This window comes from Zootoca vivipara, chromosome 6 (genome assembly GCF_963506605.1).
Source record: "Zootoca vivipara chromosome 6, rZooViv1.1, whole genome shotgun sequence".
Lineage (NCBI taxonomy): Eukaryota > Metazoa > Chordata > Lepidosauria > Squamata > Lacertidae > Zootoca > Zootoca vivipara.
Window position 1 is genome coordinate 47,822,965 of NC_083281.1, and position 18,528 is coordinate 47,841,492.

General features: G+C 47.2%; 1 protein-coding gene across 2 annotated transcripts in view; it reads left to right on the forward strand.

Annotated features, from left to right (window-relative positions):
* Positions 1 to 18,528, forward strand: part of ST3GAL2 (ST3 beta-galactoside alpha-2,3-sialyltransferase 2) — a 36,621-nt gene that overhangs the window by 11,476 nt on the left and 6,617 nt on the right. For both annotated transcript variants that reach the window (XM_035119597.2, XM_035119598.2), the window contains exons 2-6: positions 9,446 to 10,726; positions 14,092 to 14,285; positions 16,622 to 16,801; positions 17,472 to 17,517; positions 18,127 to 18,246. In XM_035119597.2, coding sequence (XP_034975488.1) covers positions 10,388 to 10,726; positions 14,092 to 14,285; positions 16,622 to 16,801; positions 17,472 to 17,517; positions 18,127 to 18,246 — 879 coding nt within the window. In that variant the 5' untranslated portion in view covers positions 9,446 to 10,387. The remainder of the gene's footprint in view (positions 1 to 9,445; positions 10,727 to 14,091; positions 14,286 to 16,621; positions 16,802 to 17,471; positions 17,518 to 18,126; positions 18,247 to 18,528) is intronic.

Below are 18,528 nucleotides of genomic sequence, written 5' to 3' on the forward strand. Positions count from 1 at the left end.
CCAGTGTTCCTCGATGTTATCGGGGAACTTCCTCAATATCAAAGTAGTTTCCTGGATCTTCCTCTGTTCTCCATCTGCTCCACTGAAAATAAGTTGAGTATTTGTAAACAAACACAACACCTGTACAAAACATGCAGAAGGGATTCAGCTGATCTTGGAATGTCATTTAACATGCTCTGTAGAGTCAGGAGTTTCTTTTGGAAGGAAGTGTCAAAAGAAATGTGGTTATCCTACGGACTATGTAAGGAATTTCCCAAAAGACAGATTGCTGATGGGGGGAAAGAGGTTCTGCATCCTGCTATTTATGCATGAGAGGAATGGGAACCATTATTATTATTTAATTGTCTTGTGGAATTATATTGTTAATTTGGTTTTTCAGCTGACGCACCCTGCCAAAGTTGCTAGATCCAGCTTTGCATTGCGTAGCCCAAGGCACTTTCCCAGTACTTAGGCATCTCTACTTTCACTGCTGTTAGCATTAAGTCTTTTGTAAATAGAGAATGTTGTTAATAGCAGATTGGGGTAATAAAATAAGAGTTGGAAGCGGCCTTGGAGGTCCTCTGACCCTACCCCTTGCTGTTTGGCAGATCTGCAATGCAGGATCCAGGGAAGACTCCCTGGCAGTTGGCCCAGCCAGTCACAAACAGCCTGTTCCCCTGTTGAAAAACAGGTTTTCCCATTAGCATAGCTGAAACCTGCTTCCATGCAATTTCTGCCACTTGGTTCTGAGCAGCTCTCATGGCATCCCCATGTAAACCCCTCTTTGCCAGGCTTACCGTAGCCCAGCTCTTTCCACTGTTTCTCAGAGGGGTCCCTGGCCACCATCCTGGTCTTCCTCTTCTGGGCACACTCTGTTTGGCAAACACCCTCCTTTTAAAAATTCATTTCAAGTTTTTCTTTTTGATGTTTTATACAGGTAACCCTTTGGGCGCGCGGGGGGGGGGATTTAAAAAAAATGTTGAGGAGGGTGTGCCCAGTCACTTGAAACATGTCCATATATGAGATTGGTATACCATCTTGTCTTAATTTGTGGAAAGCTGCTTCCTCATCTGCAGCACAGTCAAGTCACATCCTCTGGCCCTTGCACTATTGAATAGGGCAGGGGGTGGCTGTTCTTTCCAGTCCTGGAATAAGAGCTAGTTAGCCACCATGACTGTACCTAGGAGCCAGTCACATTCTCCATCAGTCATTGCTATCTTCTTTTTTAAAAGAACCCCAAGATATGAACCAGGCTTCAGCCTGTTGCAAAAAAATACACATAACATTAAAAAATTCTGAGCCCAAGAATTTCTCCTGAGTGCTAAAACTGGATGGACTGCACAGTCCTTCCATGCAAAAATCCATTGTGGTGATCTTTAAGTTCTCTTCATTTCTGCAATATACTTTGTGGGGGTGGGGTGGCTCATTTCATTGCTAATATTGTTAAACAACTGGGAGTAAAAAAGCATTACCTGAATCCTTCTGCCCACCTTCAATCTAGAATCTAGAGGACTTGATGCCGCCTTGACAAAACTCCCACCACAGAGAAAGCTAGCATGTTGAGGCATGCCCTGCCATGCTAGCTTTTTTATATGCATGGTGGCTGTGTTGTGGTTTTGGTCTCTTTGCCAGGACTGCAGAACCAACTTCAAGAAGGTGCTGCCTATCTGAGCCGTTTAAATATTCATAATCCATAGCCAGATGCGGTTGGTGGTGGCTTTTGAGGTGCAGTGAGTGGGTGGGGAGAGATGCTTCAAGTGAGTTTTCTTGCCGAAGTTCCCCTTTTGTAAGCCGCTCTGGGGATTTTGCTGAGGGGTGGGAAGTGCAAATCCCTAACTGCTTCCAGCTGTGCCAGAGCTGCTTTTGCAGCAAATCTCTCTCCCATTGCAAGGATTACCCTGGATTCCTCCAGCTGCTGTTTTAAGAAGGAGCCCATAGGAGCTTGCTTTGCCTCCTGGCGGATAATGTAAGGGGAGGGGCTAAATCCAGGCAGGGGGAGGGGGAGGGCGTCATGGATACAAGCTGGAGCAATTGATGGCTGTTGGGTGGGCATCAGAGTGACCTGCTGGAGGAAGAGGAGGAGGAGGAAGGGGGACAGGAGATGCTAAGAAGAGACTGAGAGTTGTCCTCTTCAGTCTTGAAATACAAAATGTGCTGATGAATGGGAGCCCTTGAAGGGTCATCACAGGTCAGTGGGAAACAGGAAGAGACTAACACCTCTGAGCCAAGAGAGGCGAGCATTTTCATGTTAAGGGCTGCATTTCCTTGGGTGGCACGTGTAAACTATTAGGGGCCAGATCCTGGACCAGACTTTCTCTTGCTCTTTTTCTGCATACGGTCCAATTATTTCCTGTTCTGGAGCTAAATCATTGAGCTTATTTTTGCCATTTTGGCCATGCCTTGTTAAACTATTCAGTTATTGTAGTGAGTTGCTTGGTCAGCTTGACATCCTTCAGGATTCAGGTCACTTTCCAGGTGCTGCAGCAGTTAAATCTCTGGGTGGGGAAGGGGATCCATTTTGCCTATTGCACATGTAGGTACCGGTAAATGTGTGCTAGCTCCACACGGAAACTCCACCGCAGGTGCTTTTTGCCAGTTCATCTGCTGAATTGGTTGATAAACCTGATTCTAGGGCATAGTGGTTGACTTGCATGTCCTTAAGCAGAAAAACAACCTTACGGGAAGGGTTGTGTTGGAATGAATAAAGGGAGCATAAGGCTGTGTGGGGCAGGGCAGCTTCACCCAACCTGGTGCCCTCTAGATATTTTGGACTACAACTCAAAAGAAGGGATTGTGAGGAGCTCCAGATGGAGAATGAGCAGCAAAATGGCAAGTGCAGTTCGGTGTAACAACTGTGAAGCGATGCATGTTGGGGCAAAAAGATATTGATTCACAGCTATGTTCCCAGGGTGGTGACTGACCATGAATGAAACCTTGGGGTCACAGTACATAACTCAATGAAGATGTCACCCCAGTGTACAACATTTGTGGAAAAGACATATTCTATGCTAGGGATCATCAGGAAAGAAATTGAAAATTAAACTGCCAATATCATCATGCCACTACAGTATATAAATCTATGGTGTGATCGCATTTGGAATGCTGTGTACAGTTCTGGTTGTCTTACCTCAAAAAGGATATTGTAGGGTTGGGAAAAGGTTCAGCAAAGGGAAACCAAAATGATCAAGAGGATGGGAGTGACTCCCCTATGAAGAAATGTTTCGGCATTTGAGTATTTTTAGTTTAGAGAAAACGTGAGTAAGAGGCAACATGATGAAAGTTTATAAAATTATGCATGGCTTGGAGCAGGCATCCCCAAACTTCGGCCCTCCAGATGTTTTGGACTACAATTCCCATCTTCCCTGACCACTGGTCCTCTTAGCTAGGGATCATGGGAGTTGTAGGCCAAAACATCTGGAGGGCCGCAGTTTGGGGGTGCCCGGCTTGGAGAAAGCGGATAGAGCTAAGTTTTTCTCCCTCTTTCATAACACTAGGACTAGGTTGGAGGTTGACCTGGTTACTCGTAATGCTTTTATTGTAGCTAGAATATTATTGTATATTTTAATTGATAAGTATTCATTATTGCAAGCAGTCCTGGAAATTTTATTGACAGGTGAGGTATAAATTCCTATAAAAAGAAATAAATAATTGTGGTTTTTTCCTACCCAGTTTGAGGCATGCAATGGTATTTGGGTAGCCAAAATTTCCAGCCAAACTAAAATATATTGATTTCATTGACTATTTCAGATAACAAGGTAATCCTAGGATCCGTTCCTATTAGGTATCAAAGTATCTTATAGTTTACAAAACATATTGCTGTCACTTACATATTTAGACACCTCCCCCACCCCACCCCAGGTGTGTATGAAGCTATTTAGCAAATTTGTGTGTTTTGGCTTTCTTAAGAGTGAAGGCATAACTTACCTTTGTTCATTGAACCTGAGTGCCCAGGTCATTCTTATTGCTTAAGAACTTTAGGAGTGCCCTGCTGAATCAGGCCAAAGTGCTGGGTTCTTAGCATGAATCCCAGGAAATGGCAAGTTCAAAGCAGTCTTGACCAATCAGTTGTTTTCCATGAGCTAGTAATCAGCTAGTAATTTTACCACCTGTAGCCAGGACTCCTTCACTGGAGGCTTTTAAGCGGAGGTTGGATGGCCATCTATAATGGATGCTTTAGTTTAAATTCCTGCATTGTAGGGGGTTGGAATAGATGACTCTCAGGGGTCCCTTCAAACTCTACAGTTCTATGAATTGTGTCTCAGTCTTAAAGTTAACTTTAAGATCTACCAGGACTAGTATCTAGCGTTCTCTAAATGTATGATAACCTTTGTAGCTATGAGCCCTGTTTACTGTACGAACTGCTATCTTCGACAGGGACACTGTGGTTGCACGCTGCAGTTAATGTTAGCTTATTGTTCGTTTGAAACAACCAGCTTCAAAACTGCACAGCCAGAGGAGGGATCAGGAGGGGTGAGAAGCTGCAGGGCTCAAGCGGCCCTTGTGTGTGTAGCCCTTAACTTGGATGGCTGAGGTTTTTGTCTGCATGAGGACAGGGCTTTTTCATGGAATGTACTCGACAGTTACCAAATCGGGAGTTTTTCATCAGACATACAATAAAAACAAGACAAAACACATAAACAACCCTTGGAACACTTCCAACAAATCACAAAGGGCACACATTTTGTATAAAGGTCGTTTGTTAATCTGAGGAAGGAAGGCGAGGTGAAGAATCTTTAATATCGAAGGTCGCAGGAATGTATGGGAAGCAAGGCAGCCGGTCTGCAGTTGAAGTCCAGAGTGAACAATAGGAGACCATTGGTTCTCCTCTCGGAATCTTTTGACATTGAGACCTGAGTGCGTCCTGAAGCTGTCACTTTTATGCCACTGATTAGGGAACACATGCCTTGGTTTAAGAACGGACTTCCAGAACGGATTAAGAGTTCGTAAACCGAGCTTCCTCTTCCTCTCTCTCTCTCTCTCTCTCTCTCTCTCTCTCTCTCTCTCTCTCTCTCTCTCCCTATCTCTCTGTCTCTCTCTGTGTGTGTGTGTATTTAAAGGTGTTACGGTATACGGAAACAATTGACACAGACTTTCATCAAGAGCACACTAGCAGTAGCTTACAGGCCAAGCTTGCCAGTTCTAAAAGCAGAGGCAGAAATGCAAAGCCAGAGCTAGATGGGGTAAAATTGGGCAAGTTGGAGAAAGAGGCTCGTTGAAGCAAGGAGGAGTGACAGGTGAGGTGAGGAGATGAAATGGATGGTGACTGGGGCTGTTTGCTGCCAGAAGAGAAATAGAAGTTTCCAGAGGAAGAAGGCAGCTTTTGGGTATTGACTTTGTGAGGCATAGGCATTAGGTAAGATTCGGGCAAGAATGGAAAGAAAGCTGTGGGAGACTTGGGGGGCATGGCTTGTGAATGGGTGGAAGGCAAGTTATATACCAGCAAAAAAAAGCAGAAGTGCAGATGAAGGAGAAAAGGGCAAAGCAAGAGCAGATCTCCAAAAGCAAGATTGGAGAAACGGGGGCTGAGAGTGAGCGAAAGCTTGTAGTCCTGTAGGGGAGAGATTGGGGGCAAGAGGGAAAATATAGAATTTGGCCAGCTAGTGGTCTGTGCACTCTGGCATTCATCACAGTGTCCCATTGTACCAGAAGTGGTTTAGTCATGCTGGCCACATGACCTGGAAAGCTGTCTGTGGACAAATGTGAGATGAGCACCACTCCCCATAGTCGCCTTGGACTGGGCTTAACCATCCAGGGGTCCTTTATCTTACCTTTTGCCTTACCGGTACTTCTGATGAAGATGAAGATGAAGACGTGGTGGGGCTGAGAAGAGACAAGATGGGTTTCCACGTGGAATGTCGTTTGTGAAACGAGTGAGATTTCTTCAGGGGTTCCAAAGGTTCCCAGCTGCTAGGGCAAAAAGCAATTGCTTTTATGCCCAAGATAAGAGCTTCATGATGTGAATAGAAGCAAAGACTCGCAATCCATTTTTTCCTGCCTACTCAAACTCCCTGGATTCAGAGGTTGTCGTTCCCTTGGTTAAAGGCCTTGGTTAAAGGATAAAACCAACCTGAGCTGCAACCACCTTTGTCTGTTGCTTCTAAGTGGGGGACTTGGTTTTTTAATTTAACAAGCAATTCAGAAGGAGCCACAGGTGTGGGGGCTGAGACAGTGTTGTAGATGCTCCTCCACCAGGTTTTTGGTTATGACACAAGCTGCTCTGATCTCTTTGTATGCCTAGAATTTCAGCTGCCATGATCTCAATCAAGTTGATCTCATAACAGTGGCTGTATGAAAAAATAATGCACCAGGAGCACTCACTGACTTAAGTAAGGGGCAGCTTCATCAGGGATTGAATCTTGTGAAAAGCAACATGCTTGCTGCTGAATGAATAGAGCATTGGTCAGAATAATGGACATACTGTGTGTTTGCATGTAAGTAAGTGGGCCAGACAATGCAATGCAGAGGCTCTTGTCGTTCTATTGACAAAGTCGGCCTTGAACTCTTGCCAGTGAATCCTCTCTGTGAGTTTTCTGTTTGAAACAGAGGAAGACTTCCTTTGTTTTAGGGAAGAAAAGAATCTGTGTCTTTTCCTATTGCAGTAAATTAAGCAGATTCTTATTAGGAGTCCTCCCCTAACAGAGTTGTGGGGCCTCTCAGCTTCATATATAACAGCGTGATGATTTGACCCTCTCACTTGGTACATTTGTAACATAAGTTGGCACCTCATTGGAGGGTGATTTTAGGAGTTAGCATCCTCTTCCAAGCTCAAGGACCACTTTGTAATTCCAATTTATGTTTGGTCAAATGAATCTTCTTGGGGTTTCCCCCCCCTCCCAAATTTAAGATGCTAACTGTGTTCTGGAGACTATTGTGCAATTGGTGATCAGCTGCGTGTGTAGTGCTCACCCCAGTATGGAAATGTCATTGCATCTAACCTCTGGGTTTCTCCACATCTGCCTGGAGAGGTTCTCCCTAGCTATTCTAGGCTGCACCAACAGAAGCATTGTGTTCACATCAAGGGAAGAAATAAAAGGTAATGGTACCCCTTACCTGACCGTTAGGTCCAGTCGTGGAGAACTCTGGGGTTGTGCACTCATCTCGCTCTATAGGCCAAGGGAGCCAGCATTTGTCTGCAGACAGCTTCCGAGTCATGTGGCCAGCATTACTAAGCTGCTCCTGGCGAACCAGAACAGTGCACAGAAATGCCATTTACCTTCCCGCCAGAGCAGTACCTATTTATCTACTTGCACTTTGACGTGCTTTTGAACTGTTAGGTGGGCAGGAGCTGTGACCAAACAATGGGAGCTCACCCCATCATGGGGATTTGAACCACTGACCTTCTGGTCGGCAAGCCGTAGGCTCTGTGGTTTAGACCACAGTGCCATCCGCATCCCTAAGGAATAGTACTACTCTAGTCTGTCTTGGTCAGATCCCACCTGTTCTACTGTGCCAGTTCTGGGCACCACAATTTAAAAAGGATATGGACAAGCTGGAACATGTGTGAGGGTGGGTGACTAAGCTGGTAAAGGGTTTGGAAGCCAAGCTTTGTGAGGAAATGTTGAAGGAGATGGGCATGTTTAGCCTGGAAAAGAGGAGACTTAAGAAGAAATATGATAGGCCTCTTCAAATATCTCAAGGGCTGTCACATGGAAGATGGAGCAAGCTTGTTTACTCCTGCTCTGGAAGGTTGGACCCAAACCAGTGGATTCAAGTTACAAGAAAAGAGATTCTGACTAAACATCACGAAGAACTTTCTGATGGTAAGAGCTGTTTCACAGTGAAATGGACTCCCTTGGAAAGGGTGGACGTCTGGCCATGGATGCTTTAGTTGAGATTCCTGCATTGCAGGGATTTGGACTAGATTCTAGGATTCTGTGATTCTTTGGAGAAGTATTTCAGGGAAGTGGGCATGGAATATGGCTGTGGGTCATATTGTTTTGGATGCCATTGGGCATTTTGAGGTTACCAGTCACTGCTTCCTTCCTGTCTCCTTGGAAAAGGGATGTTTAGGAATCTGATACACAGCAGCCTGCAGTATTGGCTGCTGTTGGAGTGTCAGAACTGATCCAAGGCCAGGCTGGGTTGGGAAAGATGGGCTGCTTGCTCTTTTTGATTAAAATAAAGGAGCAAGCTTGGTTTGTGGATGTGCTGTTCTTTTCTGCAGAATTCCAAGACGTGATTTTAGGAGAATGACCAAAGCCAGCTGGATGTCCTGTTGTGGGCAAATGCCTGCTTTTACAGTCATACCTCGGTTTAAGTACGCCTCGGTTTGAGTATTTTCAGTTTAAGTACTCCACGGACCCGTCTAGAATGGATTAATCCACTTTCCATTACTTTCAATGGGGAAGTTCGCTTCAGGTTAAGTACGTTTCAGGTTAAGTACGGACTTCCGGAACCAATTACACTCATACCTCGGGTTAAGTACGCTTCAGGTTGAGTACTCTGTGGACCCGTCTGGAACAGATTAATCCACTTTCCATTATTTTCAAAGGGAAAGTTCACTTCAGGTTAAGTACACTTCAGTTTAAGACTCAGGCATTCCCAAACTGTGGCCCTCCAGATGTTTTGGCCTACAACTCCCATGATCCCGAGCTAACAGGACCAGTGGTCGAGGAAGCTGGGAATTGTAGTCCAAAACATCTGGAGGGCTGAAGTTTGGGGGTGCCTGGTTTAAGTACTCCACGGACCGTCTGGAACGGATTAATCCACTTTCCATTACTTTCAATGGGAAAGTTCGCTTCAGGTTAAGTACAGACTTCCGGAACCAATTGTGTTTGTAAACCTAGGTACCACTGTATTTTAAAAGAGCATGTTCCTATCCCTGGGGTTCAGTCCTTACTAGCAAAAGGACATGATCCAAGACAGTGAGAAATGCAAAATTGTGCCAGAAAGTGCCCAGAGCTGGGTGTGTGGTGCTTCTACTTTGAAAGGCAGTTCTAACTTGAAGCCTGACACCCATAGCCTGCAATGGATTTGCACAACAGAGGGGGGTGGGTCCAGGAAAAGGGTTTTTCTTCAACCTTCTGAGTTAGTTCTTGGAGATCAGTGTGGCAATCTGAGGCTTTGACTACAAAGATTTATAGTGGATTTCTGTTCATGGCACAATTGATGCAAAGGGAGAGAAGAAGCCCATGGAAAGCAGTCTGCTCTTTTTCTTACTGTGGTACCCTGGGTTGCGACTGGCTTGAGCCATCTGTAGCAGCCCTTCATTGTCTATCCTGCAGGAGAGGACAATTTCACACAAGTTCCCTGTTTCTTACAGGAGGGGAGGAGGGCTTGCATTGATCAGATGTTGCAACCAAGAATTTGCCTTCCCTGGGGGCTGTTGGAGCATATTGGGGGTGGGGGGGGGGAGTGTCCCTTCCACCAGGCACCCTTGGGCAAGAGGCTTCCTCCCTCTGGCTGACCTTTGACAAGTCTTATTTTACATATGTATCATTTTTAAAATCCTCCTCTTTCTCTCCAGTTTCAGGGCTTTGTTGCAGCAGAACCTTTTCTGGGCCAGCAAGTGGAGAGGGAAAGATTGCCAAGGGATTATTTAAAAGCCTAAGCAGCGGAGGAGGAGGAGGAGCCACTGGGACACTGCACTTCCACGCCTGCCAGATGCCAAATTGGAGAGGAAGTTGCAGGGCTGAGCGGGAGCTGTGTCTGCAGACTGAGCGTGTGTGGCAGCAGCAGAGGGCGGAGAGAGCGCCTGGGCCACCCAAGCGGCGGCTGTCCCCGGGCAGCGCTGATCCAGATGTGCAGCTGCCAGCTCAGAGGCGAGGTCCTGGGATGGGAACTGGCAGGAGCTTCCTGTCTGCTGGAGTGGTGGTGCTGAGGGAACGTGGCTCATTAACCCCGAGGATGGAGCTGCTCTGATACTTGACAAACAGCTGCTTTCTCTTTCTCCGGCTGGGATGCAGAGCCTTGAAATGTGTGCCAAGGAGCAGACAGGACCATGACATTCTGCTTTGTGTTAGGACAGGCTCTGCCTCTCCTCTCAGGAAGGAAAAATACTCAGGCAGAGTTGGGGACCTAGTTTGCTGGGAGACCCTGTGGAAACGGCTCTCTTTTGAGTCAAACAGTGGAAGAGGGCAGAGGTCGCTCTTATTTTGCTCTCCTGTGGCCCAAATTCTGTATGCAAAATGCTTGGGCGGGGCCAGAGAGGTTGTGACTGATGTAAGAAGAACCCAAAGAGTTGTGGCTGGAAGCTACCTGGGATGGTCTGTTCCAAACACCTGCCAACAGCTGCTGTTGCATTTCCGTAACTAAGTTGGTCTCTGCAGCACCTGGAGAACTGTGAGGGTTCCCATAATAAGCTTTTGAGAAGCCAAACACTTTCTCTGCCAGCTTTCCCCCCTGCCTTTTTTTCTGTTGCAAGAGAGAGACAGACCAAGTGACCCTTCCTGGCCTCTCCTCCCCTCTCATGCCCACCATGAAGTTTTCGCTGCGCTTCTGGTTCCTCTCCACGGCTTTCCTGCTTGTCTTCATCATGTCCCTCCTTTTCACCTACTCCCACCACAGCATTGCCTACCTAGACCCCAGTGGGCTGAACGGCATCCACCGGGTGAAGCTTGTGCCAGGCTACGCTGGTATGCAGCGCCTCAGCAAGGAGGGGCTCTTTGTGCGGAGCTGCACCTGTCGCAGGTGTGTGGTGGACGTGAGTGACTCAGAGTGGTTCGACACCCGCTACGACAGTAACATCTCCCCAGTGTGGACCAAAGAGAACATGGACTTGCCGCTGGATGTCCAGAGGTGGTGGATGGTGAGTTTTTTGGGGACCGGGGACCGGGGGAGGGGTTGACATTCCCACTCCTATTACAACCACTTAGGGCAGCAAGACCAGGACAGCCTGCTAAGTCTAAGCACCGTGCAACAAAATTCCCAGCCTGCAAGCTGCTTAGTCTGTATCCTGTATCCTGTTAGTGGTTCCCATCAAGCTCTCTGGTACTATTGCTGCTATAATTTACAGTGCTGTGATTAATCCAGGTGAAATAGCACCTTGCCTAGAAGTGATCACTATATAGCAGGGCTTCTCTCCCCAAAGGCCAGATGGAATGCAGTTCCTGGGTTGTCTTAGTGAAGGGATGACTAAAAGTCACATTAAAGCCTCTCCCTAGATCTCTGAACTTTTAAGAGTGATTTACCTCCCGGCACCCCTCCACCACCCCAAAAGTAAAAAAATATATCCTGTTTTTTTGTTGTTGTTTCTTCCTTTTAAGCTCCTCTAATGCACCATCAAATTCTGTCCATTCCACATTTACCAGGGCCATTGTGTGGCTAGCAGTTGGCTGCCCTTGGGCTCCTTTGGGTGAAAATGTGGGCTACAAAAGGAATAATCAAACTAATAGTGTGTGCTCAAGTAGCAGCTGACCATGAGTGCTTTTTGTCAGTTGTACATGGCAACAGGGCTTCCTAGACATGAGGGTTGCTATCTTGCCTGCAAATCTTAAATACCTGTTCTTCAGCATCTGCAGACAAGGCCTTGCACTACAGTCTTCCAGGGTCAAGCGACAAAGATGGTACAGGCATCATTTTCTTGAAAGCTGCTTTGGTTTGCTTTTCTCCTCTGCAGGAGTTTCCCCCTTAGCGCAAGGGGAGGAGAAGCAGAAACCTGCAGTCTAAACAGAGCCATGACTCATGCATGTGCAGGTTGCTTGGCTTTTGCCTCCCTCTGCCGTTTGGGCAGAACCAAGGTTTGTGCCTCTCCAGATGTGTTCTTAGTTTGGGTGTTGCTACTTGGGAAGCAGCAACCAGCTGCAGCCTCTGCCTTGGATAGCCTGCTTCTTCCTCTCCTCTCCTCTCCTTTTGGCCATCCAGCAGCACCATCTGTTTGATGAAAGCTGCAGAGCTTTTTGCTGAGTGACTGAGGCTGGATTTGCTGCAGGGGCTGAACTTCTCACCTTTCTTAAAAGGCCCAGATTGGTGCTCTCATTGTGTAACTGCTAAGAAGAATAAGGAAGCAGCAGGCCAGCTGTTCCTTGCCTCTTGCCTTGCCATCTATCTCTTCCAGGAATGTTTCCCTCCCCAGCCTAGTGCCATCCTTTTGTCAGACTAGCTCAGTCGGTGGAGCTAGGGCCATGGGTTTGAGCCCCGCATTGAGCAAAATATTCCTGCATTGCAGGGGGTTGGACTAGAAGATGGCCCTTGTGGTCCCTTCCAGCTCTACAGTTCCTACCAGCATGCCTTTGCTGGCTGAGGCTGATGGGAGTCTTAGCCCAAAGCATCTGGGTGGGGGTCAGGAGGCACCAGGCTGGGGTTGGCTGGTTTGCTCCAGCCAGGAGTAGCTCTCCAGGGTCCTCAGCAGAGAAGGGCTTTTCCTAGTCCTGCTACCTTTTAACTGGGGATTCGGAGGAGCCAGGTGAGGATACCTGGGGGGAAGGCACCATCCATCCTCTTAGCATCTCTGGCACTGGGAAGAGAAATAGGCCATATGCAAGAACCACTTTCTGCCTTCCTGAGGATATGATGGCTGGTCCTTGCTGTGTAGTTTGGTCTGTCCCCCTTCAGCCACCTCTGCAGAGGAGAACGTTCTTCTTTTGAATTTAATATTTTGCAGGTAAACAACCAACCAAACAGAACAGGGTAACAACACAACCTATTCTTATGTCCTCAAGGGAGTCAAAACCATATCTCACCATTTGTTGTCCTCCAGAGAGATGTCACCAGTCCTGGGAATAGTCTTTCATTTCTTGTTTTTATCCAGAGTCAATGCTTTGGAGATTTAGTGAAGAACTTTCTTAGGGCCTGCTGCAGGAAAGGCTTGCCCCCAACCCCCCGCCCCACCCCACCCCACTGTTTCTTGTGTCCAGCAGAGTGTGGACATCTCATGCAGGGCAGAATTCCCAGGACCAAGAAGTACACAGTGCTCTATATTCTTCTTTGGCTTCTGTACATTTCTGAATATACAGCATCAGGAAATGCCATCTCACACTCTGCTTTTCAGCCTCCCATCTCTTGTAACACATCTCCTCCACTCCCCACTTCTTTATTTTTCAGTTTCAAAAAACACGTATAACAAGCAATCCCCATATAACCCCCAAGAAGCATTATGTGAATATACAAAGTAAATGCTACTGTCAAACAATAAGCAGGTTAGTACAATAGTTCATGGTTGATTATGGCAGTTAAGGGTCTTCTACTCTGTTTTAACAGATTGTCCCAGAGTAAGGCATCGGTAGCTGGTGGTGGGTGGACAACATTGCCCTTTCCATTGTACTAAATTAAACATCCACCTTTCATTCCACATTACAGTTCCTCTGGTCTTTGTCTTCCTGAGCACTCTAAGATGTTTCTCCATGAGGATTATATCCCATAGTCTATCCCACCATGCCTCCAGAGCTAAGATAGTATGGTAGCTGTTTTCTAATATTGTCTAATTGTATTTCTAGCTGCAGACATGAAAAAGATTAGTAGTAGGTTCTGAAATAATAAATTCTTATGGTCATCTGTAAACAGATTTAATAAAGCTAGCCTTGGATCAGGTTGTATCACCTGCCCTGTAATAGAATAAACTTCTTCAAAGACTAATTTCCAAAATAATTGGAAAACAGGTATGCATTCACACCACATAATGCAACACACCTTGACTCCTGAGGAAAGAGGCTTGTTAATACCCTGGATTGCATCTTGATGTTATATTTGTATGTTGCTCTTTCCCAAATATGCTTGAGCTAGTGCAGCGGCTCACATCAATTGTAGCCCCATCAAATTTCATTTTGTCAGAATAGCAAAAGCAATACAATATATATCTGAAATTCATAAAAGAAAATCACAGAAGCATATTTCATATCAGTGACACAGTGATAACAGCACTGAATACCAGGCCAAACTATCAATCACCTCTGCCTAATCCAATACAATTTGTATCACAAGAAGCGAATAATATTATTGTAAAGGGATCTCCGCTCCCTCTCAAGTCTTCAGCTCCTAGGATATGTTTGGGGGAAGCTTTGGTGTTAAGCTGGTCTGAGTCCAGTTTCAGAGCAAGGTGTAAATGTAGACAAAAGGCAGCATGTCCTTCTCCTACTCCCATGTGTGAAGGATTTAGTATACCACACTAACAGCTGGCTGCTTGGTGCCTGTGGGGTGTTCACTTTGGCCTCATGTTGCCCTCTCCTTTCCCTGCAGATGCTACAGCCACAGTTCAAGTCCCACAACCTGAACGAAGTCTTGGGGAAGCTCTTCCAGATTGTCCCTGGAGAGAACCCATACAGCTCCCAGAACTCACAACCGTGCCGCCGCTGTGCTGTGGTTGGCAACTCGGGCAACTTGCAAGGCTCTGGTTATGGCAGGGAAATCAATGGGCATGACTTCATCATGAGGTGAGTGACTGGGAGGGCCAGATCCCTCTGTGTCTTGGGCTGTCTTCTCTCCATCATTGCTGGGCTGGCTCTTGCATCGGAGAACAGCAGCCCGGCAAACATTGGGGACGAAGAAAGCAGCAGCAGCAGCTGGTGCCACCTACCTCTTCCACTCCAGTTTCTCTCCCTGCTGAGGAAGGAGGTTTGACTCCCAGCCCCTCTTGCCTGGCCAAGGGACCATCTGACTACTTGGCGATTCTCTGTTCGCCACCTTCAGCCACCCCACTAGCTGTCCAAGGAACAGATACCTGTGCTTGCATTTAGTTGCTGCTGCCTGAAAGTTTCCAGAAGCTCTGCCAGCATTTGGGGTCTGTCACTGGGCAGACATTGCTTTGCAATTTGAAATAGTATGAACGTGTATCTGGATTGGCTGAAACAGGCCTAAAGTGGCTGAAACTTTTTCCCAGAGAAAGGCCTGGAAAGCTGGCATTTCAACTGGAAGCAAATAAAATAAACATTGATGAACTTGGGCAGCTGCTCTTGAGTCCCCTGAACTGGGTAGTTTTCCCTTGAATGCATGAGGTGGGGTGACCTATTACTCCGACAGGATTGCCTGCAGTGCAGAGTCAGTTCAGTTCAAGCATAGGCAACCTTGGCTCTCCAGGTGTTTTGGAACTACAACTCCCATGATCCCTGACCACTGGCCCTGTTAGCTTGGGATCATGGGAGCTGTAGTTACAAAACATCTGGCCAGCCAAGGTTGCCTATGCCTGGTTCAGGTGTTTGGCTGCAGGTCAATATGGCATTTGGATGGTGTTGTCAAGTGGACACTTGGTTAATCGTATTCGTTCCTCCACCTCTTCTCTCCCACTTTCCCCCCAACTCCCCGCTCCTTTCATCTCATGGCTTTCTACAATTGCAGCGCGGGTGGCGCTGTGGGTTCAACCGCAGAGCCTAGGGCTTGCCGATCAGAAGGTCGGCGGTTCGAATCCCCGCGACGGGGTGAGCTCCCATTGTTTGGTCCCAGCTCCTGCCAACCTAGCAATTCAAAGCACGTCAAACTGCAAGTAGATAAATAGGTACTGCTACAGCGGGAAGGTAAACGGCATTTCCGTGTGCTGCTCTGGTTCGCCCGAAGCAGCTTTGTCATGCTGGCCACATGACCTGGAAGCTGCACACCGGCTCCCTCGGCCAATAACGCGAGATGAGCGCCGCAACCGCAGAGTCGGTCACGACTGGACCTAATGGTCAGGGGTCCCTTTACCTTTAGGTAGGGGGTCCTTGTGTTCTTGTACAGCACCTAGCACATATGAGATGCTTTTGCATATAACACGTAAGTGGTGTGGGGAACCAGAGTTCTCATTCTGAATCCAGCTGACTGTGTCTGCCCTACCACCACAGCACCCCTTTCGGGACCCTTTTTGCGGCTATAAGATCCTTCATCACCTTGCTGCCATCTAGTGGCAGCTCTCTCAAAAGGCAGCTTGAGGTGAAGCATCCTGCAGGGTCCCTGGTGGACAGGGTTGCCAGCTGCCCTTAAAGAGCAGGTGTGGGATCCACATGTTTCTCTGCCCGCTCTGGAATCACATCCTGGATGGGGCTTGGCTGCCTCCTGTGAAGCAATGCGGCCTCTCCTTTCTCAGTGAAGCAAAACCCACGGGTCTTTCTCCTTGGTTACTATTATTAGGCCTAATGTTGTGATTTTGCCTAACTTGGCAACTGGTGGGTGATCCAGGACTGAGCTGAAAAACTTTGCTCCCTTCAGTGTTTGTTGGAGATGGGAGAGACCTAGTTCTGTTGCTGTTTGCATTTGAGGAGAGCCAGAGTCAGAAGTGTGGATGTTTTCATCAGAATTGCCCCTGGTCATCACTTGTTTGATTTACTCCCATCCGGATGTCAGTACAGGACTCTATTTACAAAAACATCTAGGCACAGGAATAGCATTTTTCCTTGTGCCATCAAAATGTTGAATCTGTAGTTGTGGGCGGAGGGGGGGCCAGTTGGTGGTGTGCGTCTTTTCACTGTGCTGTTGTATTGTGGGGGGAATACTGTTTGTATGAGGTACGTTTTATCTTTACATTGCAATGAAGTCGAAGCAAAATTCCAAGTATGGTTGATACTTGGCCAATAAATTATTCTATTCTGCAAATAGTTACAAAGGCACTGTGATTCTTCACTGTATGCTGTTATCATTGCAATGTAAAAGTTGTGCAAGCACCCCCCCCCACCCTCAAAATAATATTTTAGTGTTCAGAGGCTGGATTGAGCTGCCACACACACCCTTTTGTAATAATGAAATGCTCCAGACCACAACTTCAGCTAATGCTTCTCCCTGCTCCCCTATTCTTTCCCTGCAGGATGAACCAGGCCCCTACAGTGGGCTTTGAGGCGGATGTTGGGAGTAGGACAACTCATCACTTCATGTACCCAGAAAGTGCCAAGAACCTGCCTGCCAACGTTAGCTTTGTTCTTGTGCCCTTCAAAGCCCTGGACCTGCTGTGGATGGCAAGCGCCTTGTCGACGGGCCAGATCCGATTGTACGTATCCTGCATTGCAGGGAGTTAAGCTTGGATGACCCTTTGGATACCCTCCAATGCCACAATTCCATGATTCTATCCCACCCAGTGAGGAAAAGATGGGCAGCCCTGGCCAACAGGCACCATGTCATTGCCTGGGGACGAGTAATTCCCATTCCTGTGCCTTCAACCCTTTCTGGACCTTTTCCAAAAGATGGCTGTCTTAGGTAGCATGCTGGTCCCACCCATTATTATTTTCCAGTGTATGGTTAAATGTTTGAAAGCAAAAAAGTTGCTTCCAGGGTGTAAGCAGAACAGACAGTCCACACTTGAATGTTGTACACAAAATGAGGGATGTAACATACATAAAGGTATGCTCTGCTACCTGTATGTGAAAGTTCACGTTTTGTGACAGCCAAGAGTGGCGGTAATGAAGGAAAGAAGAGAATTGTGTTCTCTCTGTAAAACTCCAGAGCTGCTTGGTTCAATTTCAGGTTTGTCCAGTCCCCAAATTTTCACTGTGTCTGTTGGCCCCTCCATGCCCCCCTCTTCCTTTAAGAGTTAATATGGGGATGTGACAGAAAGAGGGAAGGGAGGGCAGAGGGGGCAATTGAGCAGAGCATCTTTTTAGCAAGAGGGGGGGCGAGGAGCATCTCATTCACGTTATTTCTCCCTTCTGCTTCTCTCATAGCACTTATGCGCCCGTGAAGCCTTTCCTTCGGGTGGACAAAGACAAGGTAAGTCTGGCCTTCATGGAGGAGAGGGAAGGGATTCTCTGAAAATATCCATGTTGGCTTCATCTGCATGGGTATTTTCTAAATTCTCATCTCTCTTAAGTTAGCTTGAGAAGCAAGTATTTTGTTTTTTCAGGGGTTGGTTGGTTCTACTAAAAATACAAACATACTACAGTCATACCTCGGGTTATGGCCGCTTCAGGTTGCGTGCTTTCGGGTTGCCTCCCACACGGATCACGTTCGCAACCCGAGCATCCACTGTATATGCATTACTATACACATACACACTCCAGGTTTCCTAAGGCAATCAGATACATTTAAAAAAATGGAAGTCGCTCTGCAGCACGAAGGGCAACTGAGCATCAAGCAACAGCAATGGGTCCAGGATTACCCCCAAGCTGCTTATGCACTCCTTCAGAGGGTGTGTAACCCCATCAAGAGCAGGCAACTTCCCAGCCACCCGGTCTAGGGAACCATCCACTAACAGTGCCTCAGCCTTTTCCTCTGGACTGTGTGGACTGAGATTGAAATACTCAATGGCCATGTGGAGGGGCTTCCCACAGAGAAAGCACTGCCTGTTGTGATGTTGTCTTCTGTGATTTGTGTCCTTAGGTTCAAATCTACAACCCAGCTTTCTTCAAATACATCCATGACCGATGGACAGAGCACCACGGACGCTACCCTTCCACGGGGATGCTGGTCCTGTTCTTTGCCTTGCACGTTTGTGATGAGGTGGGTTCTTAAGTAGCTGGAGAGGCTTCCCAGCTTGTAAACAGAGATTTCATGTTGCAGAGGGAGGGCCAGCGCCTGGAATTTGGCAGGCTCCTCTGGTCTATTTAACAGACTGGATGCATGTGTGTGGGTGTGGGTGGGTGGGTGTGGGTGTGTACGTGTGCCTGTGTGTGTTTTAAAGGGGAGGCAAGAGAGACAGAATGTAAAAAGGTGGGTCACAGTTCACAATCACTCAGCACAGAGATTCAACACAAAGCAGGACCATGGACAGGTCTGCCAGTT